The 24,042-nt window shown below is 36.2% G+C and overlaps 2 protein-coding genes across 2 annotated transcripts; both read left to right on the forward strand.

Annotated features, from left to right (window-relative positions):
- The first annotated feature begins 182 nt into the window (after positions 1-182).
- On the forward strand, positions 183-9,737 carry LOC114537520 (N-acetylgalactosamine kinase-like). Its single transcript, XM_028558564.1, has 15 exons — positions 183-320; positions 2,116-2,204; positions 2,623-2,746; positions 3,225-3,300; positions 3,643-3,714; positions 3,933-4,016; positions 4,261-4,319; positions 4,875-4,914; positions 5,215-5,298; positions 6,120-6,194; positions 6,554-6,642; positions 7,207-7,282; positions 7,722-7,874; positions 8,481-8,575; positions 9,430-9,737. The coding sequence occupies exons 1-15, from the start codon at positions 235-237 to the stop codon at positions 9,644-9,646; spliced, it is 1,419 nt and encodes a 472-aa protein (XP_028414365.1). The 5' UTR covers positions 183-234; the 3' UTR covers positions 9,647-9,737.
- A 3,964-nt stretch (positions 9,738-13,701) lies between these two features.
- LOC114537527 (leukocyte surface antigen CD53-like) lies at positions 13,702-21,649 on the forward strand. The gene is made up of 8 exons (XM_028558572.1): positions 13,702-13,900; positions 17,188-17,254; positions 18,119-18,319; positions 18,468-18,542; positions 19,600-19,695; positions 19,787-19,888; positions 20,259-20,342; positions 21,206-21,649. Exons 2-8 carry the CDS (start codon positions 17,195-17,197, stop codon positions 21,266-21,268), a joined length of 681 nt encoding a protein of 226 aa, XP_028414373.1. The 5' UTR covers positions 13,702-13,900; positions 17,188-17,194; the 3' UTR covers positions 21,269-21,649.
- The last annotated feature ends 2,393 nt before the right edge of the window (positions 21,650-24,042 follow it).

Raw genomic sequence — 24,042 nt, forward strand, 5'->3', positions numbered from 1 at the left:
AAGATTTTTAAAACCGGCTCCTTTAGGAATAACCAAATATATAAAAAAAAAAGTGAACGAAATCCTCAATATTAGAAGCTTGAACTTTACTCCCCTATTTTGCGCCTTCCCCACCTCCGGTTCCGCGTTTACGTATCCGCGTTTCATTCCTCAAGACTCACCCGACACGTGTCCGTCACGAGACGATCAGACGAACACCTACATATGTATTTCAAAAATTCAAAATAATACAAAATGGAAAAGAAAAGTAGCGACTTTGTCCCTGTTTGTGATGATTTAAATACCGTTTATCCAAGTTCTAGTGCCAATGCAATCGCCAGGTGAGTTGTAGGCGCAAGCTAAGATTTCATATCCTACAATGTAGCAACTTTCTGCACCGTCTTACAATTGATCAATCTCTGACCGATCTAAGTTTTGCACGGCTCCTAGCCACAGCTGATTGGAGACTTGGTCTGAAATGTTTTCTCGTGATTTTAAAGTAATGCCTACATTGAAAAATCGTTTTATTATCTAAACGAAATACACTTATTGCAAGATTTTTAATAAACTAGTCAAAAGTGTTCATTGAATCTTGAAGTATATTGCTATGGCATGTACTCACATACTGTACATTGCTTGAATACCTACAACTTATCTTAGTATTAAATCTACACATGGCCATAAGTATTCATTTCATTCATTGTTTTAAACTTTAAGTGAAATGGATTGCATTAGTTTTTTTTGCCACAAGCTGGAGCTTTATTTTCCTATTGAGACTTACCACTTAGCCAGGCTAGCTCACATTTGCTGGCCCACTTGATGTTTTCATATGAGCCCGTTAAAGGCGAGATCTGGCTTTGTTCAAGCAGGATCTTGTCAGAGCGAGGGTGGCCCAGTTTCATATTCATGAATGCAATTTTACAAGTATACATGTAGTGAAATAATATGTGAAGCCACATCCTGACACTGCCGAGCTAGCCCGGCTAGACATGAACAGGCTCTTAGTTGTTGTGTGTTAAATAAAAGGATGATTTGCAGCATTGGAACATTATTGAGTAAAACTTCATGAGTAAAAATCCATTTCATTTAAGGTTGCTCATTAAAGTTAAAGACAATGTTATTGTCAAGTAATTATTGAGTCTGGATCTGTTAGGGAGCCATACATTCAGGCTGATTCAGCCATATTGAGCCAACTGAAAAATATATTTCAGTATCCATGCAATGTGATACAATTAATGCAAGAACTGACATACATACATGTGTACACCGTATATAACCTTTCATGAAAACAAATGTAATATGTCAGCAAAAAATAAATATTGCATGAATGACATTAGCCTTGGAATGAAAGTGAATCACACACAAATTATTATCATCCCTCATAGACAATCATTTCATCGGGTATAGCTATATATAGCTGAAGTGAATTTTATTCAATTGTGCATACTGTGTTTCAATGCAATGTAAGAGTGTGAATGTGTCCTATCAGAATTCAGGTTGAAATTGCTTTAGGTTGAAACTGATGTAATTTATATGACATATAGTCCCAGTTACAGTACTATGCCTTGGTACTATAATCCTAACTAAGCTATATGTATTCTGTTATTCTTACATACCACAGACAATTGAAGATGCAAATAATCTTTTACCATTTCCTATTCATTTGCTTGCTTGCTGGGCTACCTTCATATGCTATAGACAAGATTATACTTGTCAAGACTATACAAGTCTTGTTTCTTAGGTGAACAATTTGAAAAAAAGTGTTTATATTAATAACCCCATCTGTCATATTATTCTGATTTGTGGTCAATTTATGCGTAAGAGCAAGCATGGTATTTACCTGTAGGGTATGATTAATATTGTTAGTGATTGAAAAAGTAATTAATAAATAAGATAATAATTATTAATAAGGTGTTAACTAATAATATTATTTACATCAGTCAAAAAAAAGCATGCAGTTGTTTCTGGTTGATGAAAACAATTTTTAGTCCAATGGAAACAACTTAATTTAAGTGTGGTTTTTGTAGCTAGGACCCTCTGCCCATACAAGCAAGGTATAAGATAGCAACTGTTATTTATATAAAGTACGGTAGTCCCAATGTTCTGAAAGTGTGCATAATCTTTAACTATTTACAGGTATGGAGAAATAAAGAAGAAGTTTGATTCTTTATTTGGTGTTTCTCCATTGTTCTACTGTCGAGCTCCAGGAAGAGTCAATATCATTGGTACATGTTTTGCGTCATTTTATATTCTCTCCATTTTATCGCGTTGTATTTATTTGTTCTTTTCGTTTGGTTGACGCCTGTGTTTATCAGAGTAATGATAAATTCCTGTACTAGGCAAACTCTTACCCTGAGGGTAATTTCGCTGAAGCGTAGTGGGTATGTATTTAGCCCTGCGTGCGGACCTTTAAAAACATAGTCTTTCAAGACGTGTGGTTTTGAGCACTTGTTTTACGGCGTAATAACACGTGTGGGGGGTAATGTATATTCATATATTCATGTTTACTGGTTCTAGCTACTTCCCTGGCTTTGCAAAGCAATTTCTGATTTAACTCACAATGACACATTTTGCCCGCGTTGAGCTTCATTTTCTTTTAAATTTATTGTTCAAACAAATATTCTTAATAATCTTGTTTCTTAGGTGAACACATTGATTACTGTGGTTATGGAGTTTTACCAATGGCTATAGAACAGGATATTATCATCGCTGTTGCTCCTAATCATGATGGGAAAATTGTGTTGTGCAATTTAGATGAAAAATTTAAGTAAGTTCACGATTTTCTCGTCTCTTGTTTGTTTCTTCATAATCGTAGGCACAATGATAATGTAATTTTAAACCCTGCTATAAGCACGGGAACGAGTCAGTGTTTGATGTTAAAACGGGGGAGACTGCGTGTGTGAAATGTGCAATACGCCATTGCGTAGCCTGCCTGGAGCCGACTGTTCAAAAGGATAATCCAAAGTTTGAAAATTAAACTATTTACATCATTGAAAATTAAACTATTTACATCGAAATATTTCAGCTCAGTTGCTCAATAATAATTTGTTTTCTTTTTGAACTTATCCACCGTTTAACGCCTTTCGAACAATTAAGTTACCAGCCTCTGACAATTTAGTCTTTCTGATTGTACTGTGTCCCTAAATCATATCCTGCAATTTCAACCCGGCAAACCATGATGCAACGATCAGCACAGCTAGAGTTTTATTCACACCTTTCATGAACGTTCATTATGTATATTTCAGACGTTTTGAAGTTGGTACTAAAGATTACGTAATTGATGGTAAAGAATGGTATCATTATTTTCTTTGTGGTTATAAGGTACGCTGAATAGAATCTAATAGGGCATTAGTAAAATAAATTATGAATGCTCCTTTCGACTGATACATCACGAATCTACTTGTATTGGAATGGAAGCCTGATGCTCTCCGATAGAAAGTACTATAGGTCCTCCGGCAGGAATCGAACCCCTCTAGAATATTCCTTCATCGGGTGAAGTGCCAAAATCAGTATACTATATTGTACCTTTGAGGTAATCATCGTACAGTAACGTTAGTTCAAAAATCAATAAATATTTAGGTATTTGTAGATAGGTCAAATTGATAGAATAGAATTGTTAAATCTTGTTTATATAATATTTAAATCATATTTCTTCTTTTTTAGGGAATTGTTGACCACCTTAATTTAGAACATCCAATCGGCATGAACATACTGGTTGATGGAAATGTACCCAAAGTAATGGCAATAACACTAATGTTATGACTAAAAACACTGTCTGAGAATTTAGTTAACGAGTATTTATCCTTGGTTTATTAATTATGTAACATGTTCGTGCAAAATCATAATGAAAATTCTCTATACATGAAGTACCCAGAAATTGTCGACTAAATGCTGAACGTTCAACATACAAAAGCAAAGGTTGTTAAACCAACTCATGGCCTATTCTTATTTAGAATGCTGGACTATCAAGCTCGTCTGCGTTTGTTTGCTGTTCTGGTTTAGCAACGATGCACGCCAATGGTGGTAAACTTAGCAAGGTATGGATATAGACGATTATTGCATGTGTTTAAATAAATTATTTCAATTACTCTTCATCAAAATAGTGAATGAACAATTTCGATCAATTTTTTGTTATACAATGTCAAAAATACAACGTTCATTCGTCACAAGTGTTAATTATGAAATAAACCCCGTTCTCCAACATAGCGAGATTTCCCGCCGCGAAAAAGCAGAAGCATTATAAACACATATTTCAAACTAATTTCTGAATTCCTCATTCAGGTTGAAATTGCTGAGGTTTGTACGAAGTGCGAACGCTATATTGGCACTGAGGGTGGTGGGTGAGTGATTACGCTGAGAATATTATGTTACTAGAAATGTAGATTATGTGCGTGTACTGACACAATTATTATATTGTAGAAAATTTTTCATGATTACGATGATATATTATAAGATGTGTAACAGGCTGAAGCAATATGTTCACTGCAGAATGAACAACCATGCACTGCATATCTCTATATAGCTATCGAAATATCGACATGCAGAAGTGTGGGGTTGCTGTAGTAAAATATAGTAGCTATGTTTCAAATTCAGAAATTTAATGGCTAAGTTTTAGTTTATGTACAGTTATACAGCAGTACGTTCACTGCAGAATGAACAGCCACTGCATATCTCTATAGCTACCGAAAAATCATCATGCAGATTTGAACTGAGGGGTTGCTGCAGTATAAAATATAGTGTGTTTCGAATTCAGACATCAAATAGCTAAGTTTTAGTTTATGTACAGTTATACCGCGGTGAATAACTAGAGTTAATCTCGCGGATGACTTGAAATTTCTTTATATCAGTATCAATTATCATTCATCATGGTTAAGATTTTGTGTCATTTTTCACAGCATGGATCAAGCTTGCTCGTTTTTGGCAGGATTTGGAACGGTGAGTTTCCATAAACTTTGGCTCCGTATAATGCTGCAGGTATTTTTATAGTCGACCAATTTAGACTTGATTTGGGAACCCAGCAAAGTCTCATTCTGTTTTGTTCATACAGGCTCAAACAAACTTATGGATAATAAAGAACATGGGCGTCAATCGAACGTTAATATACGTAATGATATGCAGATATGAGTAACGTTTGATTGACGCCAATGAGAAAGAATTATCCAACATTAATGCTTTACTGTTTTTTTACCTTCATTGACTACCGTGATTAAATTGAGATATTTTGGCGTATTTTAGGCGAAACACATTGAATTTGATCCTCTTCGTTATAAAGATATCACCATTCCTGATGGAGTTGTATTTGTAATCGCAAATAGTTTGGTGAGTTGTTTTAGCGCAGTTTTTTAAAGAAATCCTTAAAAATCGGGAACAAATCTTTTGCTCCATATTATATGCGAACTGACTTTCTAAGAATCTTCTCTTTTAACGAGATATGACAGCGCTATTTTCAATGTACATAATACGCGATAACTTTAAATGTATTTATTAGTATAATAAAAGAAGTTAATATCGAAGAGTTGGCCCTCGCATTGGTTCATAGTCGGGTGTTTTGGCACGGGGGTATTTTCCCCGGGCCTTAGTATTTATATGGCTTGCCTTGTTGTTTATTTGATTATTATCGCTTCGTTCGCCCCGCCTTCCTCCCCTGACATTCCACCCTTGGGGGGATGGTTTCCCTTTATTGTTTTAGTTTAGTTTCTCTAGGTTCAGTTGGTTTGCAAAGATTCCTACGGTATGTATCTTATTATTACTATGTGTGCATCGTGTGTGTTCTTGTTTTCCTTCCACGGCTTTCACTTCTGTGATTCCGTGTGACAGTGTGATCACGGGATGGAGAGGGTACCGTTTAGGTTCCATATCTGATGGACGTACGCATGATTGAAAATGACAGTAAAGACTACGCATCGCCAACCTCGTTCGCTTCGCCGAGCTCGTTCGCTTCGCCGTGCTGCCGTCTCCATCCCTACCGATCCGCAGCGGGCATAACTAGTTAGGTTACTATAGTTATAGTATTCGCTAAGCCTCGCCTAGCCTCCTTGGGCCTTATCTGAGTATATTAATATTTTATAGAAATAGTTATAGAAAGAACAATTGTTATAGAAAGAACAATAGTTGCTGAATTTTTCAGTTCTTGTTTCAAGGTGGAGATGAACAAATCAAAAACTGCCGGAACGCATTTCAATGTCCGTGTGGTAGAATGTCGCACAGCAGCAAAGGTTTGTATTTTTTCTCACGAAGAATACGCAGTTACAAAAAGCAACCGAAGAAAATAGAAAAAGTAGTACTCCATGGTTCGATAGTTATATTCCGGATAAAATCTGATTTTAAAAAGACTTGCCAGGCCTTAGGGGATTAGTTTTGTTACGTATGTTGTACGCGCAAGAAAGATCGAGACGCCCGTATCGTAAATTTGGCATGTTATATATTGCATAAATAAGAAAGAGCTATTCCCACTCGCCCCTTGGGGAGGTTCTATGAAGACGTTAACCTTTAATTTCAAAATGTAGTTGCTAGTTAATGTTCAATATAGAAATTGTGTAAAATGGAAACAACATGTAATGCATATTTCTTACAGATTTTAGCGAAAAAGAAAGATATCGACTGGAGATCTGTTAGAAAACTTGCTCAAGTTCAAGAGAAGCTGAAAGTCTCGTTAGAGAAAATGTAAGAGCATGCAGTACCTTGTAGCCTGCATGTACGCTTCGTATTATGCAAGCAAAGTACCTTAAATCCTTTATAGTGCGAAACAATTGTACTATGTGACTATTTAGTGTCAAGAGCATGGCATAGGTTCTATTCCTGCTGGAGGACTGATGGTTGAGACAATCTTCTCAACTGTTCCTGGCTTGAATGCCAGATGTGTATTATTTCACTCGAAATTTAGATCCTTCAAATCTTAGCAGTTACGGATTATCTTGACTGTTTCCTTAAGACGCTGTTACACTATGCAACTTTGCCTGCAACTTGCAGTGAAATGCTACTTTTGAGGACAAATATACGAACGTTTCTTACGATCTGCTAACGTTTCCAAGCATTTCCGACACTCTTCACTAATTAACATCACTCAAAATGATAATTGCATTGCAAGTTGCAAGGAAAACTGCATAGCGTTACGCAGCGCCTTTAGCCGTATCAGCAATCCTAGGTGTATGCTTAATAGTCTGACTGAAGTTCCGTACTTCCATTGGTTTAACCTCGCCAAATTTGGTATGTTAATTAATTTTTCAGGTTGGAATTTGTTAAGGAAATCTTTCACAACAAACCTTATACGCGAGAGGAAATATGCGGAATACTGGAAATTAGTGTAAGAACAACTATAAACATTGGGACTTAAGTCCACTGACTTAAGATGCACCAAATCTACGACGCGGACGTGAAGTAATATTGTCATTATTTCCACAGTTTCGCAACAGGAATAAAAATTATAGACCTAATGCGATCTTTTGGTAAACAAAGTCAGAGCCGTATGGAAAGCCGTATGTGAATACTGAATTATACTGAATTCCTAACACCAGTGACTGTTTTCATGTCGTCCGCATCGTAAATTCGGCGCATGTCGAGGTCCCCCATATCCACTTGTAACATTTTATGTATTCTTGTAGTATAAGGATTTTATACACTGTATGTTATACATAAACGCTGTATAACAATGAAGTACGTCGTTGGTGTCTTTTACCAATTTAAGAATACAATAATAATCGCTCAATAAACATCGTTCCGCGTGTCATTTTCCTGTTGTTTAGGACCAGGAGTTTATCAAAGAATGTTTGAGTGAATCAACAACACATGTGAGTAGTTTCAAGCTACACGACAGAGCTAAACATGTTTACAGTGAGGCGAAAAGAGTTCTAGGATTTCGCGAAGTTTGTGAGAATAAACCTGACGACGCTGTCAAGGTAAGGAAGTGAAGAATGTTATAGTTGTTATTTTAAAGTTTGATATTTCATTCAGTTTATATTCACCTTATAACTGTATTTTCCTATTCTGTTTAAATTCCCACTATGACTGCCAACGATCGTCACATCGTCGTATATAAATGATCAGCCACCCCAGGGCCAGGCACCTGCATTCTCTAAGAAACCCAAATAAGATCCAAACCATTTCTTATTTTAGTTTGGAAGGAAGTTCCTCGCCCCTCCTTTTCTTCCACCCATTGTTTTTCAATTCTCTTATTTGAATGCTTGCGTGTTCTACGGAGGCACACTGTAGATTACTTCACTCTTGAAAACAATCTTGTTCCCCTGTCCCGCAATCCTTCAGCCAAAGCTCTTTTTCCAATCAGTCCTATCAACGGTCCTATATTTTATGCTCTAGCGAGGCCTGTTTGTTTTGTTCCCCTAAAAATTTACCAACTTTTAACGTACTACTTTGTATTACTGAATATATATATAAACTTAATTATTATCAAGATAGAGGTGTATTTACCGTCGTTATTACCTTTCTTCTTGGTCCTTGTAGAAAAATATTTTAGTCAATAACATATGTTCATTCCAATTTTCCAGTCTCTGGGAACTTTAATGAATGAAAGTCACGACAGCTGTAGTTCACAATACCAGTGTAGCTGTGAAGAACTGGACGAACTCGTCGCTATCTGCAGGTATTGTTAATCAAATAGTTGCTTCACAGTGTTGCTGCATGGGGATCCATGTAAAAGCCCGTTTAAGGCACGTTTACACTTGCGATTTTTCCTGCAATTTGATGTGCGATTTTCTTCTTTTGATAGATGTGAACGAGTGATTAGTTACGAATGTTCTGAATATAAGAGCTCTTATTTGGACTTCAGTAACTAATTCACTCGTTCACATCTATCAAAAGAGGAAAATCGCACATGAAATCGCAGTGTAAACGGGCCTTTACGCTTGCAATTTTTGCCGCGATTTTTATGTCCGATTTTCTCTCTTTGATAGATGTGAATGAGTAAATAAGTTACGGATGTGCAATACATATACTCGCACATCTGAGCATTCGTAACTAATTACTCGTCCACATCTATCAAAAGAAGAAAATCGCAAAGTGTAAGCGAGCCTTAAGGTTCATAGTAAGTTGGTAGGCATTCTTGTATTCATCATCATAAAACTTTATTTCAAACACGCAGGCCTCATCGGCTTTGTAAGCTAGTGTGCTGATCTCTCTTATCACCCCAAAAGATTATTTTTCTGTGACTGTGTATTTTAATGGTTAGGGCTTCGGTTTGCATCACGTTCTAAAGGAATCCCACAGTCGTGCGTTATTAGCTACGATTCAGTGTGTTATGAGATCAGTTTGTTCAGACATTCAGTTTATTATGAGATCAGTGGTCATAAAACGCAGCGTTTGTCATTGCTTCCTGGACACCCGTCAATAACCAACGATTTTGAAAAAATAAATATACGATACATTCTGCTACCATGCCCAAAGCCCCAGCGAGCATTATACACGCAACATATGCTAATCGTTGATGTTTATCCCCAGGTCTGCAGGGGCTCTTGGATCTCGTCTCACTGGAGCTGGTTGGGGAGGATGTACTGTTTCCATGGTACCCATTGATCGACTTGATGCTTTCCTAAAAAAAGTACGCTCTGAGTATTACAGTAACGATCCAGCTAAGATGGCAGTGATAGATCAGAGTTTGTTTGCAACGTCACCAGGCGGTGGTGCTGCTGTTCTCACTTCAAAATCCGTGAACTAAAAGGATTGTTTTGATATGTTGAAATGATTAAGAGGAGATATTTTTCTCTGTCGCGTAATATATGCTCAGAACCTCAGTTATATCTTCATGCAACAGTACTAAAAGTTTCAGCATTAAAAATGTTTTGCAAACCTGAAGAGCATCCACAAAGTATGTTTACTCTATAATCTCAAAATATTCTGAAAATGAAAAGATTTCTCGGGATACGCCGAGAAGAAAATGACACTTGAATCGAAGCTTCTTTTGTATTCATTTCAATTATAAAGGCGTTGACATTATAATTTGTTGATAGCTGCATTCTATTTGAAATAACTCCTCTGTTTGGTGTTTTGCATTCACCAAATACAGTTCAAAACTTAGTTCACAACATAATCTAAAGAATAAAGGTAAAATAAATTAATTTTGAGCGGTACGCCGAAAAGATTTTAGGTTTTGAGCGTTTTCCCGCCAAAATACGCGACATAATAAAAAATTTCCTCTTAATTGCTTTCTCTTTCAAAAATACCAACTGCACCTTCTATATATAAAGGCCTGTTTCCCGCTGACACGAATAAAAACGCCCATGTTGCCCCTGTTTATAAAAACAAAACTAATCTATATCTTTTTTTTATCAAACTTTGGCGGTAACCAGTAAAACTAGTGAAAAATACAAAATCTATTAAAATTTAAAATGATTAGCAAAATAATTAGTGAATTCGCAATGGTTAGTTGATTTACATCATAGACATCCACTGCAGATGGATAGGTCATATGTAAGCTCTAAACTCAATGACAGGATTGACTCGTTATCATGCCTTTCGAGATCATTTGACTGCGCTTTAATTTATACCACGTGACAGACGAGTTTCCTGTATCCGTCGTATTGGATATTTTTCAGTTTTTTGCGTTGAAAATATATCACGAGATAATAACATAGATTATAGAGACGACAGATTCGTGAATGTTCTGTCTAGCAAAAATCATGCAATAAATCATAGACAGTCCAGAAGACAACAAACGTCTAGCTTCTAGATTGTCTATGAATAAATCGATCAACCAATAAATCTTTTTATTAGAATCAACTTGCAGTATAAGAACTGTATTGCATGGTTCTTGAAATTATCATATCTAATAATTAAAATGATACCTAATAATTAAAATGCCTAATAATTTTATATTTGACAGTAATAAAATTACTTAATTCTCATTGACAGACTGTTAGGTTCGTGTCTTGTAGAGTATGAATACTGTCTTGTCTTTCGTCACGGGAGGGGTTATGTATGCTTGTATAGGTTAGTTTTGAAAAATAGTTTCGTATCTTACTTCGTATCTTGAGGCGGTTAGAATTTCGTGTTCGTTCATGTGGTTGATATTAGACTGTGTGAACGTGTGAATGTCACACGATCGCGATATTTGGATTTGGTTATGAAGTCTTGAATCATCTGGTAATTGTTAATCTAAATTCAATATTTACCAATGAAATAAAATAATGTAATTGTTCAATTCAACCAACATGGCCTTCATTTTTGCTACGAGATATGATGATGCATGTACCACGTTGCTTTGGCTCAATTGTTGATCGCCAAAGTCGTCGCTTTCATTGACAAGTACGTGAAGTTCTTTTCCATACACTCCTCAGTCTCCAACGCATGTCTGGGTCAAGGGGTGTGTCCCGTGCATCGCACTCCTCGTATAGGGCGGTTAACCGCAGTCTTAAACGAGATTGTATTCTGGAACGAGGCCATTCATAACCACGCCCTTTCCACAAAACCCTGCCTACCAGTTGTCAACAAATTCTACCGAAATCTTCGACGTGTTGGACCGATGATGAATGGGCGCGCATGGTGTGCAGACTACACAGATTTTATTTGCACTGTTGGACGTAAAAACTTAAAGCACTATCGAAAACTATAAAAACATTTTTTCATTCGGAACGCTTTACATTCAAACGCTCATCGTGAAATTTTGGACTTAAGCAACAGCAGAAGTGTTAAGGTTAACATAACTTCCCAATGATTTAAGAAGATGGTTAGGAATTGTGGTTTAAATATGGGCCTCGGAGTATAACGTTTCCACTTAACTATCGCTAATGGGGTGGAAACGTCAGCCAACATCACTAAAACAAATAGTCCCTCTCAGGACTTCGCCAACCTTCACGACCAACATTTATACAATCAAAAGTTTGACTTCATTTTCCTTGATCATTGATTTAAAACAGACCTAACTATTCGCAAGTAAACCTAAGATTTATACTGAACTATCAAAAATCTTTAAATTCGAGAATTGGGCATTTTTATTGAAAATTCTCTTTACGTTCCTCGTAAATAAATAAATCGTAACAGTCCTTTAAGGCGATTCTCCATCAACGTCCGCTTCACCCGCGCGGGCGGATTTCTCTGTCCATGCGACCGTGACCGGCCTGAAAAAGAAAGCGCGCTTCGCCCGCGCGGTAATGGAGAATCGCCTTTAATGCATGGCATTAAAATTCCCGCGCGATTACTCACCATAATTCATGCAAATTGCTCATGAGACATAGCACTCGAGTTCCCTTTTGAAAACTTCCGAAACGGAAGTTCCTTCAAACTAAACACTCGTCAATTAATCCACTCATATTAAGCTTTAAGCCGGTTTTCCACTGGGCGGAATTTTTCGATCGAACGAAATTTTTCGTCTGATATTCTTTTCAATTGTGAGAATTCCGTAGCGGTTTCCCTTCACCGGTCACAATTGACAAGAAAATTCTTACTCAGTTCAATTCCAAAAGAATTTATGTAGGGAGCTAGGGGCTACTTCTTTATAGCTCCGAAAAGCCTCTTACAGACGAGCAAGTTTTTAATGACAAGTTTTTATGTGACAAGTTTTAATTGTTCGTCTGCACGCCCAAGATTTTGAACAGGTGTACTTGTCATAGATAAATTTGTCAAAGTTGGGCGTACAGACGAACAATTAAAACTTGTCATAGAAAACTTGCTCGTCTGTAAGAGGCTTAAACATATAGGGCAGCGGGGTGCAACCCCCCGTCCTTTGATATTTTCCTGTTGATATTTTAGCATTCATTAGAAGGAATTACTCCCAGTCGTGGCTTCTCAGATGAATCGATGGCAGTAAAACGCGTGAATTAGACGTTTAGACATGTCGTCTCGTATCGTCCGAGTGCATGCGTGGTTGTGTCAAACTCTTAGCCACATTTTGGATGATTATATCAGTTAGTACTCCACAATATTAATACAACCGGCTTCTAATTAGGGTGTAAATTAAGTTATGGTAGCTAAGTTCTGGCTTTCATTTAATCAATTGTGGTGAACAAGAAGTAAAATAGTTCGGATGTAAATTTGTCTTTTTTCATATTCAAATCATTCATTATTGACTATATCCACCCGTACCAATATATCTAAAACATCAGTGAAAACCAGCGAAGCCAAATAATGTTGTTCAAGACTTCCATATACGGCATGTGGGCGCATCAGACTGATCAGAGGTCTTTCTATCGGTGGCAGGCACTTCGGTGACGCTGCGATCAGCGCAGAAGCGTGCCGTTGTGTTCTTGTACCAGCTGTTATACTGATCGATTGTTCGCAAGATTCGCTTCGTCACAATCGGATATTTCCATCTCGAGTGTGTACATACGTCTGTTTGACAGCTCTGACCGACAACACCGTAAATAAACACAGACTGCGTTTCTAGGGCATTTTAAAACTGCTTTGTACTGCGTCTGTTGAAAAAACTAGCATCACCAATCACCAATGGCTGAAAAAATTAACGTCCAGTTTAGCAAGAACAAACTTTAGTCAGTGCGTAAAATTAAAATCAACAAACGGATATTAAAATTGCATATGCACGTGTGGCGTAATATTGACAAGGTAGCGCCGTTCTAGTCATATCTCTTATTCTATGACAATAATATTTCTGTAGCATGCGTTCATTTCTTTCCTTTTCTCTTTCAACGTAAGTTTATAAGATCCCGTGGCAAAATTGAAAGAAATGTGTCAACAGAAGTTACCCAGTGAGGCGTGGGAAGCACTTCTCTTGTAGTGTGAACAACTTGACTTTTCGCATATTTAACATATTTAATCTTTTAACAGCATCATTTAGCACACGGAAACGGGTACACATCAAGTATATTGGGTTGGTTTTGGGCTTGTAAACTTCGTGGGAAAACGAACGTAATCTCAACGAGAGCTGACGACTCGACGACATTGATCACCTTCAGCGAATAAAATAGAACAGAAGTCATACATTTACATACATTAAACATCGCCTGACCGGCTGACACAGGTAAGCACAGCAAACTTGTTTCAATAATGATTTTGCTAAGTTTCTAGAGTACGTATAGTCGCCTGACACTGTCTCGATTTTCATTCATCGCTTATGTAACACAATATTATGGATTCAACGTTTTTCCATCAGTGGTCTCGATTAAATTTATTCTATAAACATTTCCCTTATTTTTCAGTATAGCTGAGATGTAATTAAAGTTGAAAATAATAAAATGTACACGTCGATTAACTGAGTTAACTGTAGGTATAAATGCTGTTACCAATATTGTGTATAGATTCATTCTTGCACGTTGCCATAAACAATAGACTCAATAATCTACAGCAATCAGCATTTCAGTTTACTAATAAATATAATAAACTGTATAAAATCTGCAAATTACTTCAGACTGATTAGAGTCAGAGAGTTAAACTTGACTTGAATACAGAGCTTAATTGAAGACTGCGTGCAAGGTTTTTCGGAAGACAAAGGGAATACAGTGTCAGTAAGAATAAAGTTAACGTAATTTCTACGCCTATAGGTGTTGGAAAACCCAATGCAAGCGACTCAGGTTACTTTTGAAAAGACAATGACATCATTTTGCTTATGTTTAACTCGTTGCTAATAAATACAGACTGTTTAACAGATACAGTTTTTTCAAATACTGGACTGTTCGCAGCTTTTACTGGCGGCAAAATGAGAAACTATATATGTTATTTGGAAAATTTCCTACACCTTTTCGAGATGATTCGGGGAAAAAATTGAGATATTAATAGATATGACTTATGGCTATGCCACTGAATCTTCGACCAAATATACTGACATTTCACAGACCTTACCAATGATGTCTCTATATAGCAAACTGAATCAAATAGCGTAAGGCTTTAAAGGAATATATTGATTAGCGGCTGTTGCAAAACGCGACAATTCAGGAGTTGTAGTATAGTATAAGGACAAAGTCTAAGGAATAGTTTTGCATGTATTCATAGTGTGTATTGTCGACGGAAGTTGGTGCTTGAGAAACTTCAATTAAATGTAAAAACGGAAAAATTAATAAAATGACCTCATCGAGGCTTTAGCGGATCAACAATAAGAGAGAAACGATGAATCAGACATGATATTATTAACTTAATATCTCTTCAAAAAGATCGTCGTTGTTTTAAATTTTGTACAATTAAATAGGCTGTTATTCTAGAATTTTCATTGAAAATTTCCTTCTTGCCCCGACAATGTGACCCAACATTACTTTGAATTACATACAGCAAAAATGGTTTGTCAATGTTTTGAGTGATCTATTTTTGTTCGGAAGGAAATTTTGAACACCTACGGGAAATTGACTGATCAATTCACTTAATTGTAATAAATTAATGGTTCGGTTGTCGCCATTATACTGAGACACTTTTAAAAGATATGATTCGCAAAATTCTATAATTAACATCCAAAATAAACGGAAAAATATTTATACCCAAAGCATGAATGAAAATTTGATCATGCATAACTACACCAAAATATATATACTGTATTATCATTGTCCGACGAATTATTTTATTATACGTGTATAGATCAAGAGATTTATGCACAGCAGAATGATGAAATAAAAATCGTACTTCACTGTGTAAATTAATTTCATGCAATTCGATTGGACGTACGATGTTTATCACGTGTGAAAAAATGCCATACACGGCTTTTGATTGGACGTACGATATTCTTCACACGTCAAATATTGTCGTATGTCATTTTGGCGGCAATTTGTTCACATTTTCTTTCAAGATGGCGTCGAAATATAGGAGTGAGATTCAAAACATAATTCTCATATTCAAGATGTTTTCACATTCAGCACATTCTGAAATCTTTCGGAATTAGCGAAAGAATATCTAACTTCTATTGAACACAATTACAAAGAAACTGCATAATTAATAAATATGTTTTGATGCATAAAATTTCGATTTTTGTTGCTCGCTGTGTTTTTGCATATTAAAAACATATTGTTGTCAAATTGATCTTTATACACGTTTAATAAACAAATTACTTCATGGTTGGCTCGTTTGTACGATTTTTATTATGAACTCGTTGTGAAGGATCGCAAACTCACTTGTTCGCTACACTCACCCGTTCGTTTTGCGATCCTTCACAACTCGTGCATAAAAAACGTACGCGTAAACTCGCCAACCATGAAGTAACCTCTAATGGCTCTATATATTCTGAAAGATTTGAGTTGAACAATGTAAACTATCTTGCAATTAACATGCAATTCTATACTTTTAAGAGATGTGAACTTGGCAACTACCGAATTCGAAACCCTTTTACACTCCACACATGTTCTCGAAAGCTTTTGACTAAATAACTGCTGCGTTAATTGGAAGTTGTGAGAAAAATGGCATCGTGTAAACCAGCCTTTCATATGATTGCTTTGTTTCCGCACAAATACATTGCATGGTACGATTGGAAAGTGAAAATTTTGATACGCTGAATTAATGAATTCCACGAGATACCTTCGATATTGTGAAAGGACGCTGATGTTTATCGCGTCAATGTACACAAATGAAATCACAAATGTATAGAAATATATTTATATATTGGTGGTATATAGTGCATGGCATCTCGGCTCGTATGATGTCAAGTAGCTCCCGTCGGTGGCGGGTGTTTTGTCGACGCGGTATAATTATTTTCATACGATTTCACAGCATCGATGTCTTCAGCTGAGCTGGTTTGCTCTTTCGGTAGAAAATACGAACATTCACTACATTTAATATAGTGCTTTACTGAGAGCTATTTCTGACAGGGCCAATGCATGACAACTATTTTTAAGCTGCATATTTCACACCAGCATAATTATTACGATGCATATATAAACAGGGCAACCGGCTAATATTCTGCGAGTCGGTTATCGAAGTCTTTCACTAAAAACATTCGCCTCGTTCCCTGAAGGAAAAGCGTGAGACCTGCAATCATGACTCGTTTGCTACGAGTATCATTTTCTCACTTTGATATCTACAATTGTTTCTTCTACATCGAAATACAACTTTACCGCCCCTCCTCCAAAAACTCGCCGAGGAAGGTCATGTTTGCGACTCACCACCATGATTGGGGCCAGGCGAAAATGTTTTCAAACCCCAAGTATACATATAAACGTAGAAACCATCAAAAAATACGAACAATGTTTAAAATAAATCAATCAGGAATAAGGCGATGTGTGATATATGCACCCTCGCACCAACCCACCCTCTCAGGAAGGCTCAGCCTGCACGTTGTAACGGAGATGTTTATAGTAAAGACCAATAATAATTACTATTTATGATGATTTACAGAACAAAGATGGCCAGTACATATAACTTTCTCCGATATCTCATGATGGCATTCAACGTCGTGTTTTTTGTAAGTTTTTTAAAATCTATTATCTATTTAAACATTAGTGCACATGTCGAGGCCGGTTGAAAAGATTAAGAAGAGATTTCTATATTCTGTTTATGTGCAAGTTTACCTGCCAAAATCAGAATTAGTACTACATAATTTTATTTTTACAAGTGGGCGTGGACCATGCAATGTGTTTGACATAAAGCGATATTTAAATATGCGTCACAATAAAAATGAGAAAGAAAATTGAAACATCTGTTTCTCGAATAGATGGAATATTCATGTAGAAAAAACGAAAAAGTAGGCGAACAAAAAACTGTGGTTGCAAAAAAATTCCTACATTCTTGGACAAAACCGTTGAGACAGATTCGGCTAAGGATAGTTAATTCACAAAAATGAAATTTCTAACAACCTCCCCCCCCCTCTCCATCTAGTTTAATGTTGAAAACGCGCTGAACAACTTTAGTTGCTAACCACGATAGAATCACAACGGTGAGCTTAAGCAAATGACGTTTTTGACAACCCAAACGGAACGAGTAACGTGAAAAGACTGGGTCAAGGATTGGGATTGGTGAAAACAAAAGCTTTACTTTCGGTCAACGTACGTGCATGTTGTCAAAAACGTCACTTGCTTAAACTCACTAACATTTGAGTTGGTAGGCCGGAGAGGTTTAGAAATGTCTTTTCCTAAAGAGGAGGGGGGGGGATGCGGGTGTTTATGGACAGCAGGCTCCGTATGCGTGGATCCTGACTTACGCATTACGGAGTTTCATGCGCTTCTCTTCGTTCAGCAAAAAAATTTTTTTAGCGGTTATTTTTATAAAAGAAAAAATTTTATAGAACTAATCCTTACACTTGCTCTGTATGTGGTTAATTGTTATATAGCTTTGTGGAGTTGGCGTGCTGGTAGCCGGGATAATAGTCCGTGTAGACAGAAAAGATCGTTTATTGTACCTGGAAGTTTGTGATAAGTTTGATTATCATGCAGCATCTTACATCACCATTGCTTCGGGTTTGTTTATAATCATCGTCTCTGGTCTTGGTTTAATCGGAACCCTGAGAGAAAGCAGATCCCTTCTTCTTTCGGTAAGATATATGAAAACTTCATATCTATTTTCTACACGTGGGGAAGTAATCAACCATTTTGATAAGTGATTCCTGCATGAATGTATTATATAGTTATAAACGATTGTCATTATAGTCAACTTGATAATTCGGGTGAATTTCTTTGCAGTTTATTTGCTGTTTATTTACTTTGTTCTTGATCGAAGTGACGATTGGTATTTTAAGCGCGGTTTACAAAACAGAGGTAAGATGGCTATATTCATTATACATCTTATAGCCACAGAATACCTATCAGAAGAATAACTCTATACTATTTTTTCGTAAGTGTGATTCGTCATGATTCGTCACTTAGCAAGTGCATTTTTTTGAGATGTCACCCCCCTGCCAATGTCTAAAATCAGCGCATTTTTAGTATTGGCAGGGAGGTGACTACCTCAAAAAAATGCACTTGCTAAATGACGAATCATCACGAACCACATTTACGAAAAAAGTACTGGGGTCGGTTGTTCGAAAGGCGTTTAGCTTAAACGGTGGATAAGCCAAGGTTTAAAAATACTCTCATAGATCTTGTGAATGACTGAACCTGCTTCTTATGCATTCAATGTGTACTTTCATTCAAAATTAAACTATTTACATCAAAATATTTCAGCTCAGTTGTTCAATAAATAGATAATTTTGTTTTCCATTTTTGAACTTATCCACCGTTTAAGCTAAACGCCTTTCGAACAACCGGCTCCAGGAGTTCTACTTCTGATAGGTATTCTGTGATATAGCTGTTTCGCAGACCTGTTTCAATGTCTTTTTGTCTAAAACCTTCTTTGTTTCAAAAAGTGTAATTTATTAGTGTTTTGCAAGTACGTATTCTCCCGAAAACTATTATTTCATGATCAGTTGATAATGGGGTGCATAATGGCGCGTTAGCATGCACATGCATTCACACAAGCAAAACTAGGAAAGAATTTTTGTAAACAGTAAAAAAGGAAATCGAGAGGTGCATGAGAAGCTAATACTTGAGAAGGGTTGGTTATGGTGTAGAGTTGCAACTGCAACTAGTATAGGAGAGCTGGGAATCGAAGAGAGAAAAAAAGAAATTGCAAGATTTAATAATCATTTGCACTTTTTAAAAAACTTTTCTTCCACATCACCGGCTTTTGTACCAAAGATAACATAACACCCAGTAGCATAGACAGTCTGACGATCTCAGCTAGCTAAAAAAATAACAACGGTTACAGTGTTTTTTGTAAAAATATTTATTTAAATCACCTTAGTTATTACTTGATTAATTATTTGATTTTGATTAGATGGGAAATGAACTGAAAGTTTGTATGAATGGGACATTAGTGGAATATTACGCTGACGAAAATCTTAGAAATTCTTGGGATGAAATACAAGTTCAGGTACAAATTTTCAACGTTCAGCTTTAATATAATTATATCCTTTTTCTTTCATTATTGATACTGGACTGCAAGTGTTTTTGAACTATTCTAGTTATCATGTTGTGGAGTTAATGGTGGAAAAGACTATAGACATGCAAGAAACAGGCAATTCAACGTAACAAGCCCAAAAAGTTGTGAACCAAACGCCGATAAGGTAACAACGTGTTCTTCATCAGCATGCAGGAAAGTCCATGAATCATGTTACAAAGAAACTTCAACCTTGTTTACTCAATGCCGATATGAAATTTTACTTACTTTTACAAACTATTTAAAAGCAAATTAACGAACATAAAATTAACTGAGATTACAGCACTCCGATATAATAGTTCTTCGTTGTATCAAAAAGTTCCTGGAGTTTGTAACAATCGATTTGGTGAAAAACTTTGCAGTCCAAGACGCAGTGTAATAAAAAGATGATGTGATATTTCATATATTGCAAGAGCGCACTTAATGTATATATAACCATGCAAAGCTCTGTGGACACATGTATGAACCAAATAACCGTTCTATGTTTCTTGTGTCAGGGATGTTATTCCGCTATAAAGGACAAGGCAAGTGACGATTTGGTAATTCTGGCAGTTGTTGCGGCAGTTATAACATTAGTAGAGGTAAAGTGGAAATAATTTCTCTTCAATCAATACACATCCTCTGGCGACTGCATATGCATGCATTGGTATTCTTATTTGCTCAAATCTTAGCCCTGTATTCCACTAGGCGGGATTTTGTATCTCTCATATTAGTTCTGCGTTCAATTAGACTAGTGCTTTATGACCGGTTTATAATGAGTATAAGGCCTAGGTTATACGTCGCATATATTTTTGTCGCGTCGAATGCAATTCAAACAATAGATAACGAGATGATAAAGCTAATTAAGCTTCATTATCATCTCATTATCTATTGTACGTCAATACCTCAAAATCCCCTCACGCTTCGCTTAATAGACAATTCCCGGATTACACTATTTTTTTATCTAGGCATGGGAATGAAAAAAAAAATCACCACAGCCAGAAAGAGCATACCAAAATTGGTAAAAATCATGCGAAGTTTGGTTGCGAAATGTTGTAAAATGTGGAAAATATAAACTCGCAAAGTTTAAGCACCGCGTTCTGAAATTGCTACCATTTTCGGCCCAAATGTGGTAGCAATTTCCGAACGCAATAGAAAAGTATAGAAAATTGCAAACTTTGCGAGTTTATATTTTCCACATTTTACAACATTTCGCAACCAAACTTCGCAATTTTACTAACTTTAGTATGCTCTTTCCGGGAATATACTTTTTTTACCAACATAAAAAAATTAGTCTAATACGGGAATTGTCTATTACATCTTCTAAAATTAATATATTTGATCTCATGAGGGTTTTTTTGGATTAATGGGAGTCATTCATGCTTGATACACACTTCACCTACTTTACTACGATTTATTTATATTCTGTATATGTTTAATATTTCTCTTCATATTTTCCGTATAGCTTATTGGAATTGCCATGGCTTTATGGTTAGTTTGCAAGATTTCTGAGAAATATCATACATAAAGATTGACACAGGATGACGCTTAAGGATTTCTATCGATGGAATTGATCACAATTTCGCAATCTAATATATCAGTATTTTGTAATTGTACAGAAGCGTAGCCAGCCAAACAATTTTTTCCTGCTGTATGCCAAGGTCTGTTTTTCATAAAACGTGCATAGCCGGACTACATCATCAGGCTGGCTACGTCATTGTCATCCTATATAAAAAAACTATATAAAAGAAGCAATTAAACAGGGTGCATATTATAATCATCGCTCGTGCGGGATTACTGATTTATACTTGCACTGCATAACGGTTAAATAGACATTTTTCATAATGACATCAAACGCGGAAAGTCTGATGTCACACGAAGTTTGATTCGCTTGATAGTTTTGTGGAGCCAATCAAATTTCGTGTAACATCAGACTTTCTGCGTTTGACGTCATTATAAGAAAGGTCTATTATCTGCTATTAATACAATGATGCAGCCATTGACAGCACCATGTTGGATGGCCTAACTAATGAATAATTGTAATCGGTGATCGTGCGATGGCAAGTAGCTACAAATCAGGATTAATCCACGAGTGATGTTCATCAGTGAATAATAAAAAGTTGAAAAGGGAGTCGAAGTGTTTATTCACCGAAGAGGTATTCACCGAGCTTGAGGTGAATAATTGTAAGTAATTATCAATTTTGTATAAAAACCAGAAAGTTGTTGTAGAAAGTGTATTTTACAAAATACGTAAACAAGTACCTCGAAAATTTTACGCTGATTTAAATAAAGCAATGTTTTATGCGAAATAAATTTAAACACTGTTCTACAACGTGGTTTTTTTACCTCAAAATCCATTTCCTTTAAGCTGGTTCTTGAAATCCATTTCATTTGGTGGTGGTGGTAAAACGTTGTGAGCCGGTTAAACTCTTGTGATGTAATTACCGAAAAGGTCTATTATAACCGTTGTTCTGTCACAAAAACCTTTTCACTGTAATATACGATGCACCTTTCCAACAGAATGGAGTTGCAGTTGCCCACATCTAAAGCAAGATTCGAACCATAATAAGCGAAGTTGGAACCAACTGTGCCGGAACAAAAGACATTTAAAAATAAAATTCATTTTTCTCTTTGACCTCTGTATACAGGGTGTGTCAAAAAAAACGAAAACTGTTGAAATCACGCAGATAACATGATCCTGACAGTCGTATAATCCCCACAACAATAGCATGTGCTTGTTTGGTGTCATAAAGATTTATTTCAATACCTCAAATTCCCGTCACGCTTCGTTGAATCTCGGGCTCATGTAAACAGCCCCTTAATGCAACTTATAAAAAATTAATGCTAAATACGAAAAATTTGAAATTGTGAATATGATTGAATTTAATTAGCTTTCATTGTTATTGCTTCCAAAGAAAATTGCATAGCTGACCGCGAAACAACGAGTGTTTATTGTGAAATTATCTTCAGTGCTTAGGCATTCAAACTCTAACAATTACATTGTTATGGCTGATTTCAATAGTTTTTGTTTTTTTGAGACACCCTGTATACAGGGCTGGTAGATAGCTGCATATTTGAGGCCAAACAACACCACACTAATACTTTGTTTCCTTTGTCTTTGCCTTTTGTGTTCTTTGTTTTCTTCATAGCACTAATGACAATTTGGCCCCAAATATTTACATATCTACCAACTCTGCCTGTATATACGTACAGGGTGTCCAAAAAAAACGCAACCACTTAAATATGCAAGAATATTAATATTGTTCGGGTTTGCACCATAGTTCAGCTAAAATGACTTTTAGCATTGTAAATGAAGGATTAAGAGCCATTTTCAATTCCCAGAGGTGCTTATCTATTGCGCTTTAGAGCTGTATTAATGTTCTGCATATTTAAGTGGTTGCTTTTTTTTTGGGACACCCTGTATACAGGGTGTGTCAGAAAAAAGTCCCCTCTATTGAAAACAAGCCTTTGTTAGAATCTGATTGCCTTAATATTATGATAAACCCAATTGAAAGCAAGACGCTTTATTTGAATGCCTCAACCTAATAACTATGCTATTTACACACTACTGCGTTGATCATGCATTCAAATCAACAAAGGCTTCATTTCAATAGCGGGGACTTTTTTTTTATTCACCCTGTATACGTAGATATAGCAACGAGGCAATGAAAATAGGGAATTAAGTTGTTCAATCAAGCGAATGCGTAACGAAGGAAGGAATTATCTCTTTAGCTATACATAATGCTTTTAGATAACTTAGCGTGTTCAGGCTAAATTTAGTATTTGTTCGCCTTTGAGGAAGCATGGCCTCTGAGTAGCAAAAAGAGGTGATTTCGAGATCCTCAAAGCGTGGAAACTACGATTGAATACGTGATAACTTCTATCCATAAAGTGAGGTCAGGGCAATCCTTTCGCCTTGGTTCTGAAGAATTTGTAAAAATTCGACACAGACTTGTGTTCAATGATGGTAGAAACATTATTCATTAAACTTTTGGCTTATGATCAAATTTGTTCAAGAAGTTTGCGACGATTAAAGACAGAAAGCCATATCCTGGCCGTAAGTACAAAATACCAAATTGTATGCCCGTTGAAGCGAATTCTAAAAGACAACAGCCGAACTGAAGCCAACATGTGAAGTGCTAACAATCACTGGTAGGTTGAATTCTTTAATGTTTAAGATGGCTCCCTAAGGTTTTGAGAACATTTTTAAGCGCTGATTTGATGATATAGAATTAAGCACCAATATTGGATTAAAATTAGCTTTAACGTATCGAATACTATGTTCGAAATAAGAAACTGTTG

The sequence above is a fragment of the Dendronephthya gigantea genome, unplaced genomic scaffold, assembly GCF_004324835.1.
Source record: "Dendronephthya gigantea isolate DGI-Jeju-01 unplaced genomic scaffold, DenGig_1.0 000159F, whole genome shotgun sequence".
NCBI lineage: Eukaryota > Metazoa > Cnidaria > Anthozoa > Malacalcyonacea > Nephtheidae > Dendronephthya > Dendronephthya gigantea.